Raw genomic sequence first — 19288 nt, forward strand, 5'->3', positions numbered from 1 at the left:
ACATGAGCTCAGCAGAGTCGGCTGCATGTTCGTTTCTCTTCCTTCTCGTCTCGCAGCAGCTGGCAAGAAAATAGTGGGTGTGCACATGAAGTAAGTTGGAGGCTGGAGCGGACATCACAGTGCATCACAGTAGAGCCTGTCACTCATCCAAATAACGTTAATTCTGCAAGGGATATATATAGCCCCTGGATTACATACATGTTTCACATAGGGTTGTGTTTGGATTTCAATGTTTTATTTTGCCCAATATTGAAATGTTTTACAATTGCATGTTGTGCTAACATAAACATTATTTCTATCTACCACTTTAGCCTATTTAGGCTGATTTGGTTGCTATTTCTTGTCAATGTAGTGGCCTCAATGCATGCTGGGAGATTTCGTTCACAGGTCCGCCTCCCCGACGACCTGTGAACTCGCTGACGACAGCAGACGACGTGATGACGGTGGCATACGATGCTCTGTCGGTGTTAAGCGAGAATACACTTGTAGTGTGGCCAGTCTCCCGACCAAGACATGTCACGAATTTATGGCAGTATGATGGCCTCGTCTGACATGGTGACATCGTGAACGACAAAAAATATCGTGTAGTCTGATCCTGGCATTAACTGCCAGACAAACTGAACAAATGTAGGCATCCATAATCTTAAATGGATGGGTGATGTCATGGGTGATACATTGTGTTTGAAATGTTGGGCAAAAATCATCATTATCAAATGAAGCCTTTAACATAATTTATATTCAACAAAATATGACCAAGAATTCTGAACTATGTTGCCTCTGCAACATTCATATAATTTGTGGGGCTGAATTTTACTGATGACCAAAAAAGGTTAGGTACTAAATAGACACCCAAATGTACATGTACATATACACAGACACAGACACACACACACCTACACACACACACCTCAATTTATATAATCACAGTGTGCACAGGTGTGTTCGTAATGTGCGTGTGTGTGTGTGTGTGTGTGTGTGTGTTGGTGCACATAGTTTTTCCCCCCCTCAGCCGCAAGGCAATGATGTGACTCAAGCATAAATTTGGAAGAAGGACCCCACATCTATAAATCAGACTTTTCTGCAAAGAGCGCAGCAGAGTCCTATAAGTAACTCTTGCTAGGCTCCATTTATGACTGATGGTAGCCTAATACTATGGAAACTGCCAAGCAGAAATAGTCCCATTTTATATTTTGTACATTATCATCTTAGATTATTATATCAATATTTCTATGCCATCATAAAAACAACCACATGCGAGGGTGTTTATATTGTCAACTTGTTGAATTTGTTACACATGCTGCGCTGTTGTGATTTCCGTATAACAGAAATATTCCCTATCTTCAAAGGCCAGAGAGTCGAGCAACCTTGCCCTATTAAAACAAAAAGAAAATTCACTTTCCCCCGTACTGCATATCACATTTTGACTCATGTTTGCTTTAGTAGTTCCACAGGGACCACATCAAAAGAGCACATCTTATCTGCTATTGTTGCTTTTGGCCCGGAATCGTGGCATCTTAGCAGGGTTTGGATATGAACAGGGTCATGTTGTGAAGCCTGTCGGGGATTAGACAGTGGAAAGGTTTGCCTTAGTGAATTCCCCGGTCTGCCTGAAATATGCCAGGTTTGACATCGGCAGCAGAAAAGAAGAGAGCGGGATAAACCCTTTCGAGGAGTCAACCTATTTCTGGTTGGGCATGCCAGGGTTTCTGCCTGATGATTTAGGCAGAGCCTGCTCTCCATAAGAAAGAAGGAAACCGGACGGACAAACCCCGTCTTTGCCAGAGACAACACGCCACATGCGCACGGCGGCTAGTACACACGCGTGCGCGCGCAATCGGAGGCGGCGTGAAATTTGTCCTCCACATTTGACCCATCCTAGCTCATCTCCTCCATGGGCTGGTCAGAAGCGGTGGGCCGCTGCAGTGAAGCACCCGGGGACCAACTTCTTCCAACCGCTGCTGGTCAGACGACGATCTTCTGTATGTTTTTAGTGGGGGGGGTCCATATGGATGTTCCTGCTCGCGCATGCGTGGTTTCATTCTAAATCAGGTGAGGCTGTGACGAGACAGCTCTTTGAGACACACGAGCAGAAGAGGGAAGATAGGTGGCGGTATACAATTGCAATTGGATTGCAATCTGCCAGAAAACGCAAAGAAGAAGAAGAAGAAGAAGAGGGAAGATAGTACTGTCTGACACTGTCAGACATCTAGCAAGCCGGACAGAATGGAGACAGACAGTGACAGCAGCTCACACGCCTCCTCAGAGGGCTCATTGGAGGTGGAAGATTTCCCCCCGCCAGCATACCCAGCAAGCGTCACCAGGCTCTCTCAGTCCAAACACCAGCATACCTTTTTACTTCATGGAATCAAACGGTTCAGCTAACGCTATAATCGGGAGAGACCATAGAACATTTCACTCCGACCAAAACGTAAAAAAACATAGAAAAAATATTTTCTTTAAACACACTTTTTTTTTTTACGTTTTGGTCCCAGTGAGATGTTATGCGATCTCCCCTGTTTCTAAATATATCTGTACCGTTTGGTTTGAACCAGTAAAACTTTTTATAAGCATTTTACGAAATGTGTATGGGAAAATAAATGGCAGATGAAAATCTCTGGTACAGTGATGAAGCAGGAAGTAGGCGGTCACTTTGCCTCTCTATTGTTTGATATTACCCAGAAGGCTTTGAGGCGGCCGACTTTTGACAAGAAAACCATCAAATCTGGCTAAAAAGTTAGATAGAAATAATACTTATTTGTAACACAAAATGCAATTCAGGAATATTTGAATATTGGACAAAATTAAATTAAATGAAATGGAAACCCTAAGAGAAACACACATCCACCGGTGAGGTGTATATATACCCCTCGCAAATACAGTACAACGTGAATAATGAAATGGGTAGTTTGTAACATGTAACGTAACATGGTTGCACACTGTGATATCCACTCCAACAAGACTTGCTTACTTGACGCCACTTTTTCAATAAAAACACATTTATGCAATGACTTTACATAATGTATATTTATGTCGCATCATTTAGCCTGTGCTGTGATGTGCAGGAGCAGCAGGTAAAAGTTATAAAACTAAGCCTGAATGAGCCTTGTTCATTGTTGTGAAAGTGTAGTGAGTGTGCTGCGGGGGTGTTTGACTTGTTGACGCCTCCCCTGACTGTGCTCGCCTGCTCTCGTCTGCTTTCCAGGCGAGGCGGCAGTCAACTCAAACAAGCCTATTGTCACCGATAGTTACAGGTGAGCTTACAACCTTTATCTGAAGGTAGTAGAAGTATATGGATGCGTCGGGACCACTGGGGGAGCGAGCCAACACCAGTCAAAGCTGTCAGGGTCTGTGTTATTCAGTGTAGCTCGAGGCTAATTAGCCTCAAGCATATTAGCCTGGCTAACATGCTAGCGTGATGCAGGCAGACAGGAGTCGGCTAATTAGCATTGGCCAAAGTTTTGCAATGAAAGCTAGTTGGAGCAGTTTCTTGAAATGCATTCTAACCAGCCGAAATATTCACATAAAACACAGCGTATTGCTGGTGGTGGCCGTGACACCGGCGCTGCCCTACTGGCCACTAAACTAAACTCAACAAACAGACGAACATTTATTTTTACAAACAAACACAACCTAGGCTATCTGACGTACTACCAGACGTACTACTCTAAAACTAAACCTAAACTACTAAATACTACAAAGAGATACTCAACACTTTTTCCACTTTTTTCTGCTGAAAATCAATATATACTGTATTGGAAATTAGCTGGGTTCTTGATGAATCCAGGTCAAAGTCCTGACATTTACTGTAAAACTGAGTAATTCCTCATCTCTTCTCACATACCTATGCAAACAGACGAACATTTATTTATTTATTTATTTATTTATTTATTTATTTATTTATTTATTTATTTATTTTACAAACAAACACAACCTAGGCTATCTGAAGTACTCTAAACCTAAACTACTACTAAATACTACAATTTACACTATGCACTCTAATCAAAATGCTCCACAAATCTCTCTCTCTCTCTCTATTCAACAATTCTCCACACTCCATAGTCGCAGCATGGTGTGCAGCCACTTTTATAAACTTTGGCTGGGAGGGGCCTAGGCACGAGAGATGGGCGGGCTGGGTTTGGTGACATCACTGATCAAGCTATGTCACAGATCAAGAGCTCAGCCAATAGAAAGGGAGGAAAATTACAGCTGGCCTTTTTGCCTTTTTGGTTTGTATGGAACTGCATGGGTATGTGAGAAGAGAAGAGGAATTACTCAGATTTACAGTAAATGTCAGGACTTTGACCTGGATTCCTCAAGAACACAGCTAATTTCCAATATATATTGATTTACAGCAGGAAAAAGTGTTGAGTATCTCATTAACGAGTGCATTAACAAGCGCATTCCAAGCATTCCAGAAATAGTATTCTGCAACATGCAGAGACAATAATATTGACATGTCAATAACCCTGTCTGAAGTGTGCTGAAGTAGCCTACATAACGTTAGCGTTAGATGTCAGCTGTGAATAATTCTGCATCATTAGACCTTCTCAATTAAATATTCTATTTAATTCTGTTATGTTGTTCGTTTAAAACGTTAGCATAACGTTAACTACTTGCAGACGGTCTTGATTAGCTCAATTGACTGTTTAAATACTTTGTCGACGCAGTTATCATTGTTGTTGATGTTACTTGCCTTCCTAGTCAAAGCCTTCCGACCGTAGTATAGATGGCAACAGGAAATGCAAGACGAAATATCAATTTTTGCACATGATGAAGCTGGAAAAGTTTCAATTGTGGCTTATGTATTCTTATTCACTTGACACATGCCGTTTTTACACAATTTCTTCTTTCTCTAGTAGACTCACGTTAACTCGTTCAAGTTAGCAAAGATAAACACCACCACTTCCTGTTATAACTTTCAAAATAAAATAGTATTTGAAGCATTTTCTGATGTTTGAAGTAAGAGAGCTGCGCGGGCCTGAAATCTCGGCCCGAGCCCTCCCCGGCCCGTGACATGCAGACCCGTGCCCGATCCGGCCCGGATGAGTTATGAAATTAATTGGACCGAGCCCGTTGCGAGGCCCGAAGCCAATATTACCATATAATGACACATCTGATCTCTCCCTCTCTCTCTGTTCCTCAGCTGCTGCGGGCGGCGCGGCCGTCTTGCTCCTGCAGCCTCTCTCTCTATTTGGCTCTCTCTCTCTCTCTCTCTCTCTCTCTCTCTCTCTCTGTTCGAAGCAGTCCACTGTACACCGACGGACACGGCACACATGGCTTGTTTCGTTGTTTTTTCACGTACTCTGACGGGGAAGTCCCACCAGGGACATCACTTACGCGTTCCGGCTCTGACACGCTCGTCGGAGCTGCTCGCGGGCATTTTAGTCAACGTGTGTGATCCCACCAGGCGCGCAACCGCGAGTATCAGAAGCTTCCCAGAAGCGGCTCGACGCCCTGCTCCGCTAAAGATACGCGGCAGTTCTATTTTTCACGGATGACGCCTGGAAGCTGCGTCAAGCTGCACAGAGCAGATCGTTCAGGCCGGAAGTCAGACACAGCAACTGCACGAGAATCCGGTTGATTTTCATAAAAAAACACCGTGTGCAGACCCAATACCGACTCCTTCTTCTTCTCCCCCCCTCCCCCTGTAGTCGTTCAAGTACATGAAGAAATGCAAGAGTTCTCCTCCTGCTAACAGGCACTGTATGATAAATAAAGAAATAATTTCAGCCTACTACTTACCCATGGTAGAAGCACAACAATCGAGGGAAAATGACCAAATCAAAAGCAAGTCAACGACAGACTGTGTTGTTTGTGTGTTGTGCTCTTTACATCCACCCCATTGTACACACAGTATCGCGCGATCTCGTAAATCCCGCGCGATCTTGTATCCAGCTGCCAGGCAGCGCTCGGAAGCGCTCCGATTCTGAAACGTGTGCGGTGGGACATGCCGACGTGCAGAAGACGGAGCAAAACCGCGGCGCAGACGGGCCTGGTGCGACCAAGGTGTGACACAGCACGCTGTCTGTCGCTGACTGAGCGGAAAGCTACATGTCATGACATGAGTATGACTGGCAGACTAACGTAACGTCACGTGAGGGTCTGTGTGTGACTGTGTGGCTGTGGCTGGGGGAGTGTCTGTGCACTCTTTGTCTGACTGCAACCCGATCTCAAATTCTTTTTTTAAATAACGTTGCTATGTTACAATTTCAGCTCTGCTGTGTAAAATCAAGCGAGTAATACAACGTTATTTAATTTAATTATTGAAACGGGCTCGACCCCGGCCTGGCCCGGCCCGGACCTATTAATTAAAAAAAAAGAAAAAACAAGCCCGGCCTCGGCCCGTATTGGCAGGCCCGAGGGCCCCGCGAGGGTACCTTCGGGTCTGCAGCTCTCTAGTTTGAAGTGAATGTTTTGTTCACAGTTGTTTTTTCTTTACTTGAAGCACACAATGAGAAGCTTAAAAGCATTTTACAAACATAAAAATTATAGAATGTGGCGCTGCTCTTGAGGCAAGAGGAGGGCATCTGCGTAGGCTAGGAGATCCCCCCCCCAGTGGGGGATCAGGAGTCACGACTCGTTGGTGGCGGACTGGGGAGGTGGGTGGGGCAAAACAACGCTTCGGAGGACGGCTCAGGGGAGATGGACTGCCGTGAAGCTGCTGCTGCTATGATCGGCCAGAGAGAGAGAGGTGACGTAGAACCCTTGCTATATGAGAATTAACTGACGTCATATCTGACGTCATTACAGTTTTGTACATGACCAGCCTATATTTCTGACTTGAATCACTTGTTAAAAATAGTGCATTGTTGTGTAAATTGATTGTTATTTCTTATTAAATTGTGGACATTTATTCATCCCCACATATTAGACACTATTTCTGATGGTAAAATTAGCGTAAAAAGCAAAACACAGAATTCAGCACAATTAAAACGGAAAAAAATGAATTTGGGAAATAATAGAATGGAATTTGGGAAAAAATAAAATGGATTTCATATGGCTCTAAGTAAAGCTTCGCCCATTGTAAAGGGATGAGAACCTTGTGGACTCAATCATAGGATCATAGAGCCAGACATTTAAGTTTTGTTTTCTCCGCCATCTTGTGCATCGAGGACCCATTTCTCCCACACAGTAAGCAGGCTGACCGATATCCTGCATATAAGCTGAAGCTAACTGAAGCTGAAGTAGAATCTATACAATGATATCATATCATGCATATAAGCTGAAGCTAACTGAAGCTGCAGTAAAATCTATACAATGATGATATGTCGCTGTTTATTTCCATGCATATGTGCGAGCTCAGTCCACCTATCAGCCCTCTTTTCTGTCGGCCGAGAGAGACACACAGACAAGGATGGAGGGCATATTGCCGATGCCTCCCGGAGTTTCCCGGGATCGCAGTGCCGTTAGCTGGGCGCCGATTTGTTCCCGGTGATCCGGTCGAGATTTTGGCGCGGGTCTCGACCGCGATGTGTCACCGGGTGTCCAGCAAACGCCGTTTTTGCCACCAAAGGGTACCGGAGTGATATTGGTCAGCCTGCTTACTGTGTGGTAGAAATCAAGTTCTAATGTAAATTCAGCCAGGAAGATTATAATCTGCACTTTACACTTCCTCAGTTCACTTCTTATTTCTCCACCCCTTCAAATCTGCTCACACGCTCAAAATAGCCTGTCAACTTCCGGGCTTCAATTGAATAATCAGCTGTTTGCCTCCTGGTCTCATATAACCAGTAGCATAGCGTCACATCACCTCTCGCCTGTCACATTGATATTCACCCCCATTCTAAGCCAATCACATGGCTGTGTACTCTTAAAATATGCTTATTTTTACCCCATTCAGCCTGCTCATACCTGAGCTGTCAGTCTCGCACCCTCCACCTCCCCTTCTCCACCCAGTCTTCACAGACCCATCAGTCATCTGATTCATCAGTCTGAGGAGTCTAATCAGTCTCAGAAGGAGAGGCATCACTATCACCACCACCAGTATCTAGACCACACTGGCCGGACCCGGCCCCTGGCCATTTCAATCCGGCCCTAAAAATATATATATATATATAAATATACTGTGTATATATATATATATATAGCGATTGGATTTGTATCACAGTATATATTATATTATATCAGGGGATTAACAGGAGAAATGATCAATCACAGATCTCTCCTGCGAGAATCTACAGGAAAAAAGAAGAGCGGGGACGTCTAGGGGTACAACGCTTTTGAACTCTTTAGGTTTTACTGGAGCCCACTCCTTGGTGGATCTCCATGGTAACGATTTCACTGCATGAATGGTACCGGGAGGGGCGGTGGTGCAGTGGTAGCGTTCCTGCCTCACACTCTCGCATCACAGCAAAGAGGTCCTGTTTTCGATTCCCGCGTGGGACGCTGTTGGCACTGGAGGTATGTTTCCCCATGGCTTCAGTGCCTGGTGCCCAGGTGGGCTATTCTGGTCAAAAGGGCCCTTCTGTGTGGAGTTTGCATGTTCTTCCTGTGCTCCCCTGGGGATTCCTCCATATGACATCAATGTGAACCCCCCACTAAAAACATACAGAAGATCGTCGTCTGACCAGCGGCGGTCCTCCCCAGAGTGGAGAGGCCAGTGGCGGAGAGAGGAGACTGGTTGCGCGGGAATGAAGATCAGTATGGATGTATTTGGACTATTATTCTGTATATTAACAGTTTACAGTAGAGTTTTTACCGGCTGGCTTGATGTCCGGCAAACAGCGTTTTCGGCACCGATGGATACCAGAGCTAACGTTGCAAAGCAGCGGGATTTGCACGAGATCACGATCACATGACCAATCCATCTTGCCGCCATGCCCTAATCTATTGGTTTGAATCAGAATCACCAGTGGTTCGCACCAATCAGTGTCCAGAGGGCAGCTACGGGCGGGATTTAGGTGTGACGACAGCGAGAAGCCAGCCTGTGATAGACGTGATAGATGGTTCATCCAATCACCTGCCAAGTAGCTATTTTAAAAGTTCCTGCTCATTTCAAAGGTTTGCCGAGTGCGTTCCCAGATGGTTCTGTGAAAACAAAGCATCTGGTGGGTTATCAGAGTGACGGGGCTTGGATCAGGTCCCGTGGACGTCAGGTCCGTAGAAGAGGAGAGTTGAGAGTTTGCCTTGGTCGTCTCAGTCAGATAAGAACCGTAAAACCAGCAAAGCTGTTCATGTGAGAAGTGACACTCACATCCTGCGCAGCTCTGCAGAATCACTGATCAATTCCGAAGCAATGCTACTGCGAGCTTATAATACATTTGTAATGACTTTTAGGTGCACTTATAATTGGGGAAACAAAAACACACATAGAGTATTTAAGAAAGATGTGAGTGTAAGTTAATAAGAAACACTTACTTAACCCCATTACAAACTATACAACGTTTCCTAATCCATTATGTAACACGTACCCACAGATATTCATTCTCTATCATCTGTTTACGCAAGTTAACAGACTGATCTTACTCCTTGGCTCCTTGTCTATCCTTTTTGCGTGGACTGCTGTGATCTGATGTAGCAACATACATATATGATGTAGCAACATACATATATGATGTAGCAACATACATATATGTTATATATTATTATTATTATTATTATTATATTATTGTATATATATACATATATACAACTCTGCATATATGAGAGCAGAGCTGAAGAAGCAATGGCGAAACGTGTTGTTTGCTCTGCAAACGTTACTTGCTGATATCCTAATGAAAATGGAAATAAAATTAATGTGAAAAGAAAAAGAAGTCAGTCATTCAGTGCATTTCCATATTTTTCTTGGAGTTCCACTTGCATAAAACCCACCATGTTTACAGTATGCCGCCTTACAGCTTGACAAGTTAGTACCACCCTACTTAATATGGGACACAAAATGCAAGTTTTATTGCTACAGTCCATTCATCTCATTCATCTGATGTTTTTGAGAGAGCGCCTCCAACACCCAAAGATGAAAACAACTTCAACTCTGAGCAGAAAGGCGTCCTACGTCACTGGTCCCTTTTTCACTCTCTCTGGGGTCTAATGGGATCAGTGGAGAGGTGGGACTTCTCTGTGTGTGAACAATAAACATGCGGGATCACCCAGAACTTTGTGACTTCACAAAGTGGACTTACTAGCATCTAAACAGAAAGCAGCAGAGCTGCTGGACTTACTAGCATCTAAACAGAAAGCAGCGGAGCTGGTGGACATACTAGCATCTAAACTGAAAGCAGCAGAGCTGGTGGACTTACTAGCATCTAAACAGAAAGCAGCAGAGCTGCTGGACTTACTAGCATCTAAACAGAAAGCAGCAGAGCTGGGGGCAAATTAAAGCAACACTCCAGTATCATTTGATTTGCTGTACAACACTCTTTCTGTTCACAGTCAATTGGCTGGGTAGAGGCTATGCAACATGTTATAATTACATTAGACATTCCACACGTACCACAAGACACTTTTGTTTGTCCCATGGTCTTTGCAATATCTCATAAATTATCCAAATATAAAACTGAAGGCAAAAATCAGCAAAACATTGATAAGAAATCCCACTAGAAACATGCAAGAAGATTATCGCCTGACCAGTGATGCGCACGAAAGAAGTTGTTCCCAGAGAGAAGCTGTAAATCTCTGCCCACCTCTCCTGGCCTGGATGAAGGACGAGCCAGGATGGGTTCAATGTGGACTTTCACATTTCCTTATGATTTGTCAAGCCTCCAGAATGCTTTGAATGTCCTGTCCTTGGGTGTCCTTGAGTGTTGCAATATAACAGATGTGACTAGAAGTGAAAAGAGACTGTGTTTTAAAAAGCCAATTTATGTTACTTTTAAGATTATCTTTTTCAGTGAGCCGGGATGAAATGAACACGTGACTTTCAGAAGATCCTCAAAGAAACCAGTATCATGAATGCTCTTTCGCGAAGTCTGCTTTGACATGCTACATCATCCAAGTCTTGTATACTGTATTATGTAACTGCTACATAACATGAAATAACACATACAGTACGCTTACTGTAGTAGCTAGTGGTGTAGTGAGTAGATACCTCCCTGCTGAAGCGTCCTATAACGGACCACAGCAGCTAAGAGAAGGTGCACCAATTAAGCTATGAGATGTGTCTCGGGATGCCTGGCAACCAAAGAAGTGAATATGGCTCAGCTTAACTCACACTACAGTGATGCAGCGGAATGTTTCAACCCAAATGTGATAGAAATCTTGTTTTCCTGCCTCTTCCAAAAGGGAATTTTAGTCTTAGTCCAGGCGGCTGTAGCTCAGGAGGTAGAGCGGGTCGTCCACTAATCGCTTTGGATAAAAGAGGTCGGTGGTTCGATTCCCGGCTCCTCCAGTCTGACACTGAACCCCAAATTGCTCCCGTTGGTCCTGCGTGGCCATCGGTGTGTGAATGGGTGAATGTACCTACTGACTGTAAAGCGCTTTGGATAAAAGCGCTATATAAATGCAGGCCATTTACCATTTTACCATAGTCTTGTAAAACAGTCTTGTAAAAATGATTTGTATGAAGTGGAGGGAAAAAACTTTGGAAAGTTAATGTTTATTAAGAATATGAACAACCGGACCCAACAAGAGACACCACTAGCTAATTCTATGCAAGTTTTGGGCCCAGTTGTAGTTTTAAGAAGAAAAAAAAAATCAGAAGCCCCTGAGGTTTGCCTGTCCTCCACAACTCATCCTGTACTGCCTCATTTAAGAGCTCAGCTCGACACATGACTAGAAGATGGAGCTAATCGCAGAAACTCAATGTAGCAAGAAAATACGGACCGAGTAAGACACACTTCATTCAGAAGCAATATGGCATGATTGCACACAGAAAAGCTGCCCACAGAAAAGTGACGCACATCAGCATGTGTTTTGGTCAGCTAATATCAGAGCCCTTCTGACACTGAAACCGATGAATGTGCGGTGAAGGAGCCGCAAGAGCAAGTAATGGAAGGAGAGAGCTGTAGACCAAGATGGCTGATATTAATTCAAATCAGAGCTATCTAATCAGCCTCAGAGCCTTTACCATGAGGACATCACTCAGTCCAGTAAAAATGTAGTAGTTACTTATTAGCTTGTTAAAATTATGTATGGAAACTCTTTCACGTTTTACTTTGCATCAAGCGTCTCCGGTTTCCAAACCTGTCTTGTGTTTCAAAGAGCCTGAGCCACGTTTTCCAGTCGTTTCAATGATAATTGACTTCTCATGACATCTCTCTATATTCCTTTCCACCCAATCTAACTATCAGGCTAGTGTTGAGCTTTTGGAGAGGGTTCAGAACTTGCCATGACGATTTGGTTTGGAAATTCACAGATACGTGTTTTAAATGTCAAATCCTTTAACTTTTCTTGACTCGTTCGCTTTCGTTTACCTCCCGAGAAAATTAAGTGTTTAAGAGCGCATCGCTTCCATGTTGCCTCAGCAACAGTATTAGCCATGTGGTTGTTAGGGGCCAGGCTGAAGTAAATTGGATTAAATGATGTGTTTTGATGGACATGAACTGCCAAGTAAAGTACAATTTGGCTCCAGTTCTGCCCACTACAGAGGTGCACTCTCAGAGTATAAAGTCATTACCCTTATTTACTTTACCTTGACCTTGGCTGACCATCCAACCTTCTCGTCTACAGTATACATGTATGCCTCCAATTAGCTGAAATGGCAGCCGTGAGGTACAGTATTCAGAGGTAGTTATCGTAACATGCTTTTACATACTGTACCTTAAAGGAACAGCTCACCCTAAAATCCAAAATACATATATTCCCTCTCACCTGTAGTGCTATTTATCCATTTATTTGTTGTGTTAGTTGCCTGACTTTTGGAGATATTGGCCACAGACTTTCTGCCTTCTCTCCAATACAATGGAACTGGATGGCACTCGGCTTGTGGTGCTCAAAGTGCCAAAGAAATACATTTGAAAAACTCAACAGCAATGTCTCTTTCCAGAAATCATGACCCCGTTACTCAAGATAATCCACAGACCTTGTTATGAGCAGTTTCATGGAGGAACTATTTTCTTTTGAACTACACCCACTAACTGCTAGCTAGTTCCTCAATGAGACTACAAAAGAAAATAGTTCCTACATTAAACTGCTCACAACAAAGTCTGTGCATTATTTTGAGTAACCGCGTCATGATTTCTGGAAAGAGACAATGCTGTTGAGTGTTTCAAATGTTTTTTTTTTTTTGGTGCTTCGAGCACTACAAGCCGAGTGCCAACCAGTTCCATTGTATTCAAGAGGAGGCAGAAACTCTGCGGCCGATATCTCCAAAACTCAGGCTACTATCCCAAAACGATATAGATGGATAAATAGCACTACAGGTGAGAGGAAAAATAAGTATTTTGGATTTTAGGGTGAGCTGTCCCTTTAACTCTTTGCCCGCCAGAATATTATTTTTAAGTTGCCAGCCACCACCAGAATTTTTGATCATATTCACTAATCTTTCAAGACCCCCAGAATACTGTACTTTGTTGTATGAATATGTAATGGTGTGTAAACACTGAATATCAACAAAAAAAGAGAACAGCTTCTTTTTTATACACAAAAAACATTGTGGCATTCATTCTTCTTTAATCAACACTTGAATGTTGGTCATTTTCTTTAAAAAAAAACACATTTCATACAAAAAGCTGTGAAAATTGCATTTTTGTCAAAGGCAGTCATTTGACGGTGCTTTCACACTGGCGCCCAGGTACTTTTCCCGAGCACACTTGTCCCCAAATTGACCCCAGTTTCGGAACATTTGACGAGTGTTCTGCGCCCGGGCGCGCAACACGGAACCGTGACAGGATCCACTTGAAAAGGTGGTCTGGGGAGCGCTTTGGCGTGCCCGGGCACGGAACACTTGCGAGTGTGAAAGCCAACCGTTCCGAACCACATAGACAACACACGGGCAGGGATAAACTCCTGGCGTAGTTGATGACGCAAGTGCACTCTGTTCCGTTTCCGAGCGCGGAAGAAATGTTGTAATGTGAAAGCTGACCAGCGGGGGAGAGGGGAGGGGGTGCAATTGTTCCCGGGTGCGGAACGGAATGAAAGAAATCGTTCCCAGTGAGAAAGTAGCCTGAGAGGCCGCTCTGCTGTCATCGAGTCTGCATTCTTGCGGACGAGTGAGGCGGTCTGTTTATCGATCAGGTGGGTTAACATTAAAGCATGATCAGGTGGGTTAACATTAAAGCAGGATCAGGTGGGTTAACATTGAAGCACCATCAGGTGGGTTAACATTGAAGCAGGATCAGGTGGGTTAACATTGAAGCACCATCAGGTGGGTTAACATTGAAGCAGGATCAGGTGGGTTAACATTGAAGCAGGATCAGGTGGGTTAACATTGAAGCAGGATCAGGTGGGTTAACATTAAAGCACCATCAGGTGGGTTAACATTAAAGCAGGATCAGGTGGGTTAACATTAAAGCAGGATCAGGTGGGTTAACATTAAAGCATGATCAGGTGGGTTAACATTGAAGCAGGATCAGGTGGGTTAACATTAAAGCATGATCAGGTGGGTTAACATTAAAGCATGATCAGGTGGGTTAACATTGAAGCAGGATCAGGTGGGTTAACATTGAAGCACCATCAGGTGGGTTAACATTGAAGCACCATCAGGTGGGTTAACATTGAAGCATGATCAGGTGGGTTAACATTGAAGCACCATCAGGTGGGTTAACATTGAAGCAGGATCAGGTGGGTTAACATTGAAGCATGATCAGGTGGGTTAACATTGAAGCAGGATCAGGTGGGTTAACATTGAAGCAGGATCAGGTGGGTTAACATTAAAGCAGGATCAGGTGGGTTAACATTAAAGCACCATCAGGTGGGTTAACATTAAAGCAGGATCAGGTGGGTTAACATTAAAGCAGGATCAGGTGGGTTAACATTGAAGCAGGATCAGGTGGGTTAACATTAAAGCAGGATCAGGTGGGTTAACATTAAAGCAGGATCAGGTGGGTTAACATTGAAGCAGGATCAGGTGGGTTAACATTAAAGCAGGATCAGGTGGGTTAACATTGAAGCATGATCAGGTGGGTTAACATTGAAGCAGGATCAGGTGGGTTAACATTAAAGCATGATCAGGTGGGTTAACATTGAAGCAGGATCAGGTGGGTTAACATTAAAGCAGGATCAGGTGGGTTAACATTGAAGCAGGATCAGGTGGGTTAACATTAAAGCAGGATCAGGTGGGTTAACATTAAAGCAGGATCAGGTGGGTTAACATTGAAGCAGGATCAGGTGGGTTAACATTAAAGCAGGATCAGGTGGGTTAACATTGAAGCAGGATCAGGTGGGTTAACATTAAAGCAGGATCAGGTGGGTTAACATTAAAGCATGATCAGGTGGGTTAACATTAAAGCATGATCAGGTGGGTTAACATTGAAGCATGATCAGGTGGGTTAACATTAAAGCATGATCAGGTGGGTTAACATTGAAGCACCATCAGGTGGGTTAACATTGAAGCACCATCAGGTGGGTTAACATTGAAGCATGATCAGGTGGGTTAACATTGAAGCACCATCAGGTGGGTTAACATTGAAGCACCATCAGGTGGGTTAACATTGAAGCACCATCAGGTGGGTTAACATTGAAGCAGGATCAGGTGGGTTAACATTGAAGCACCATCAGGTGGGTTAACATTAAAGCATGATCAGGTGGGTTAACATTAAAGCAGGATCAGGTGGGTTAACATTAAAGCATGATCAGGTGGGTTAACATTAAAGCATGATCAGGTGGGTTAACATTGAAGCACCATCAGGTGGGTTAACATTAAAGCAGGATCAGGTGGGTTAACATTGAAGCAGGATCAGGTGGGTTAACATTGAAGCACCATCAGGTGGGTTAACATTAAAGCAGGATCAGGTGGGTTAACATTAAAGCATGATCAGGTGGGTTAACATTGAAGCACCATCAGGTGGGTTAACATTGAAGCATGATCAGGTGGGTTAACATTAAAGCAGGATCAGGTGGGTTAACATTGAAGCACCATCAGGTGGGTTAACATTAAAGCATGATCAGGTGGGTTAACATTGAAGCACCATCAGGTGGGTTAACATTGAAGCACCATCAGGTGGGTTAACATTGAAGCAGGATCAGGTGGGTTAACATTAAAGCACCATCAGGTGGGTTAACATTGAAGCACCATCAGGTGGGTTAACATTGAAGCAGGATCAGGTGGGTTAACATTGAAGCAGGATCAGGTGGGTTAACATTGAAGCAGGATCAGGTGGGTTAACATTGAAGCACCATCAGGTGGGTTAACATTGAAGCACCATCAGGTGGGTTAACATTGAAGCACCATCAGGTGGGTTAACATTGAAGCACCATCAGGTGGGTTAACATTGAAGCACGGTCAGGTGGGTTAACTTAACATTGTCGAGACCAGCCTATCCTCTATCCTCTTCTTCTGCTTTACGGCGGACCGTCTTCTTTGCTTGTTTTTTAACCTGGAAGCGCTGTAGCATTTCACAAGATCTGTAACATCATATAACAACATATAACAGTGAAAACACGCATTGCCAGAATATCTGTATGGCAGGGAAGCGTTCTGTCATAAATGACGGAAAATCTTGTCAATGGCAGGGAAAGAGTTATGGCCGTGGATGGTTTTCATTGATCACGAGGCACTTTGAAGTTAGAGAAGTTTCCTTGTGAAGCTAGACAAATTCCTCCAAACTTCTGCTATGGGAAGATCCTGCCAGTGAACCCTGTGTCAAGACCACGTTTACAGGGGGCCATGGACGGTCACGGTTAGGGCCCGCTTTACAAGCTGTCATGTGTTTGGTGCTGAAAACGTCCATCAAAAAGCGAGCCTAGTACTCAGATAATATGTACGTCAACCAGTCATCTTGAGACTGGGGTCCGGGTGCCACTGTCGCAAAGCGAGACTCCGTGTCTGAGTGCCAGATGATATAGTAACATCCACAGGTACATGTGGGGTGACTGCATCTCTCGTCCTTCACTCTTTAACCAGGCACATGTGGATGTCTGAAGAGCGCAGGGAGGCCCAGCGTCACCCTTGACCCACCGTTCTAGCTCCTGAGATAGCTGCATGGTCACGTTAAGCACACTGCTAAGTAGTCCGCTAAGGTATACATGGCCCTGGCTCGGAAGAGACGGTGAGGCCCCCCATTTAAGTAAATTTATGACTTGAATGTGTGGGGCGGGGCGGCCCAGATCGCAAAGTCTGTTATCTGTTATTCAGAGGTCCGACATACTTGGGCGGATGCCTGCTGTGCACTTCCAGTCAGTGGGACGTACATTTGCAAGAGGGCTGCAGCTGTCTCCGTTCTGGATCCAGGGGGTAAGGAGGTAGATGCTTTGGAGGCGGGGGTAAGGAGGTAGATGCTTTGGAGGCGGGGGTAAGGAGGTAGATGCTTGGGTCGGGGGGGGGGGGGGGGGTTAAGGAGGTAGATGCTTGGGTGGGGGGGGGGGGGGGTAAGGGGATAGATGCTTGGGAGGGGGGGGGGGTTGATGAGATCAATGCAGACGTCCCCTCCCTTGCATCCCCCCCCCCCCCTCATTTTGGCTGTGAAAGATCTTTGCTTGGTGTAGTAAACGGAACCACAGTCTAAAGGCACCAAGAGCGATGCGAATATACAGCACAAAATTGCGATGTGAATATTGACCCACCTGTCAATCACAGCCACAGATGTGTACACGTCGGAAGCGAATTTCTGAAAAATCAACCTTATTATTATTGCAGTGAAAAAATGCCGCAATAACGCTCAGCGAAACTTTGCCGTTGGTATGCACGGTTGCATTGACTGATATAGGTTCGGAAAATATTATTGACGTGCGAATTAATCGCACACAAAAAAACGCTCCCGATGTGTAAGGACCTTTAATCTTGCATCCATGACATGCAGTGAGGTTAGTATCTCTACTCTGTTAATTGAACCTGAATTGGATATCTCATACCGCCACACAGAAGTAATTTGATCATACTCTGATATTTGATATCATACTCTGTAATTCTGGTGTTTAAGGAAATGTAGCATGGAAGAAATGCCAGTTTGGTGTGTGGACGTTTGTTTTCTTTATTTAGCTCCATCATCCCTCGCTTTTTCCCCTCTGTTCATTCAGTGTGTGTGTCTCTCTCTCTCTCTCTGTCCCACACAGTGACCGGCACCATATCTCTAGCTCCATCCCAGTGCCCACCAAGTCCCAGCTTGGTGTGTCTGCCGTCTCGGAGATAGGCTATCCTTGCCACACCAGCTCCCCAGACCGGGGCCTGAGGAAAAGGGCCAGCTCGGAGGCCGATAAGCTCAAGTACAAGGCCACACCTCCAATCAGCTACAACACAGCCATGGGGGAGCAGCAGCCTCCTGCTGGCTTGGCGCCGCCCTCGCCTTCACCCAAGCACCTGTCCTCCTCCCTGGACGCTGGCATGGCTTCACTCAGCCTGGACAAGACTCTGGAGGGCAAGGAGCAGGGAGAGCGCGGTGAAGCGGGTGATGCGGCGCTGGAGATAGAGAGAGACGAGGGGGCTGAAGGAGAGCTCCAAGTAGATGGACAAGAAGAGATGGAAGAGCAGCAGCCCAGCACGGGTGGATCCAAGTCCCCTACAATGCCGGACACTGGCGAGGAAGTGTTGCCCAGCAGCCAGCACACAGGCGCCATGAACGGCTCCTTGGTACCAGGACCGGGGCCCGTCGGTCTGGCCCCAGAGCTGCGCTGCTCGGTGGAGCAGGCCGAGGAGATCATGGGCACGGAGGCCACCGGCCTGGGGATGGGGTTAGGGCTGGGAGAAGGGGCCCGGCTGGAGGACTACCCCTGCATCCCTGTGGAACACGCGGTGGCTGTGGAGTGCGACGAACAGGTGCTGGGTGAGTTGGACGTCGCTGGCTTTGAGGAGTTCTCCAGGCGGATCTATGCACTAAATGAGAACATGTCCAGCTTCCGCCGACCGCGCAAGAACTCTGACAAGTGAGGCAATGGACCTGAGGAGAGAGAGACGGGTGTGAAGGACATGCACAGGGGTTTGGACATGTATAAAGACATGCACAGGGGTTTGGACATGTATAAAGACATGCACAGGGGTTTGGACATGTATAAGTCAGGGACAGTGTGACAGTGTGACTCCCTCTTCCAAGCATCATAACATAAAAAATCAACAGCATAGGAGCTATTCTGGAATAATGACCAATTTGCACTTCTTCTAAACATTTCTATGGTAATCCTTTAAATGAAAAGCAGTTTAAAGTGAAAGTATTGGGACAGTGAGCTGAAATTGAGCTTTTATTTTTGGTGTGGACTTTGACGTGTTTTAAACATGTATGAAACAATAGTACAGTCATTTTTTTATCCATAGTATTATTTGGCC

The 19288-nt window shown here is 44.9% G+C and overlaps 1 protein-coding gene across 1 annotated transcript in view; it reads left to right on the forward strand.

Annotated features, from left to right (window-relative positions):
- The window catches only part of uvrag (UV radiation resistance associated gene), a 234200-nt gene extending 215214 nt beyond the window's left edge, over positions 1-18986 (forward strand). The window contains exon 15 of the mRNA XM_083641143.1: positions 18085-18986. Within this exon, the coding sequence (XP_083497269.1) occupies positions 18085-18895 (811 nt within the window). The 3' untranslated portion in view covers positions 18896-18986. The remainder of the gene's footprint in view (positions 1-18084) is intronic.
- The last annotated feature ends 302 nt before the right edge of the window (positions 18987-19288 follow it).

Source organism: Poromitra crassiceps (genome assembly GCF_964638095.1).
Source record: "Poromitra crassiceps genome assembly, chromosome: 1".
Classification (NCBI taxonomy): domain Eukaryota; kingdom Metazoa; phylum Chordata; class Actinopteri; order Beryciformes; family Melamphaidae; genus Poromitra; species Poromitra crassiceps.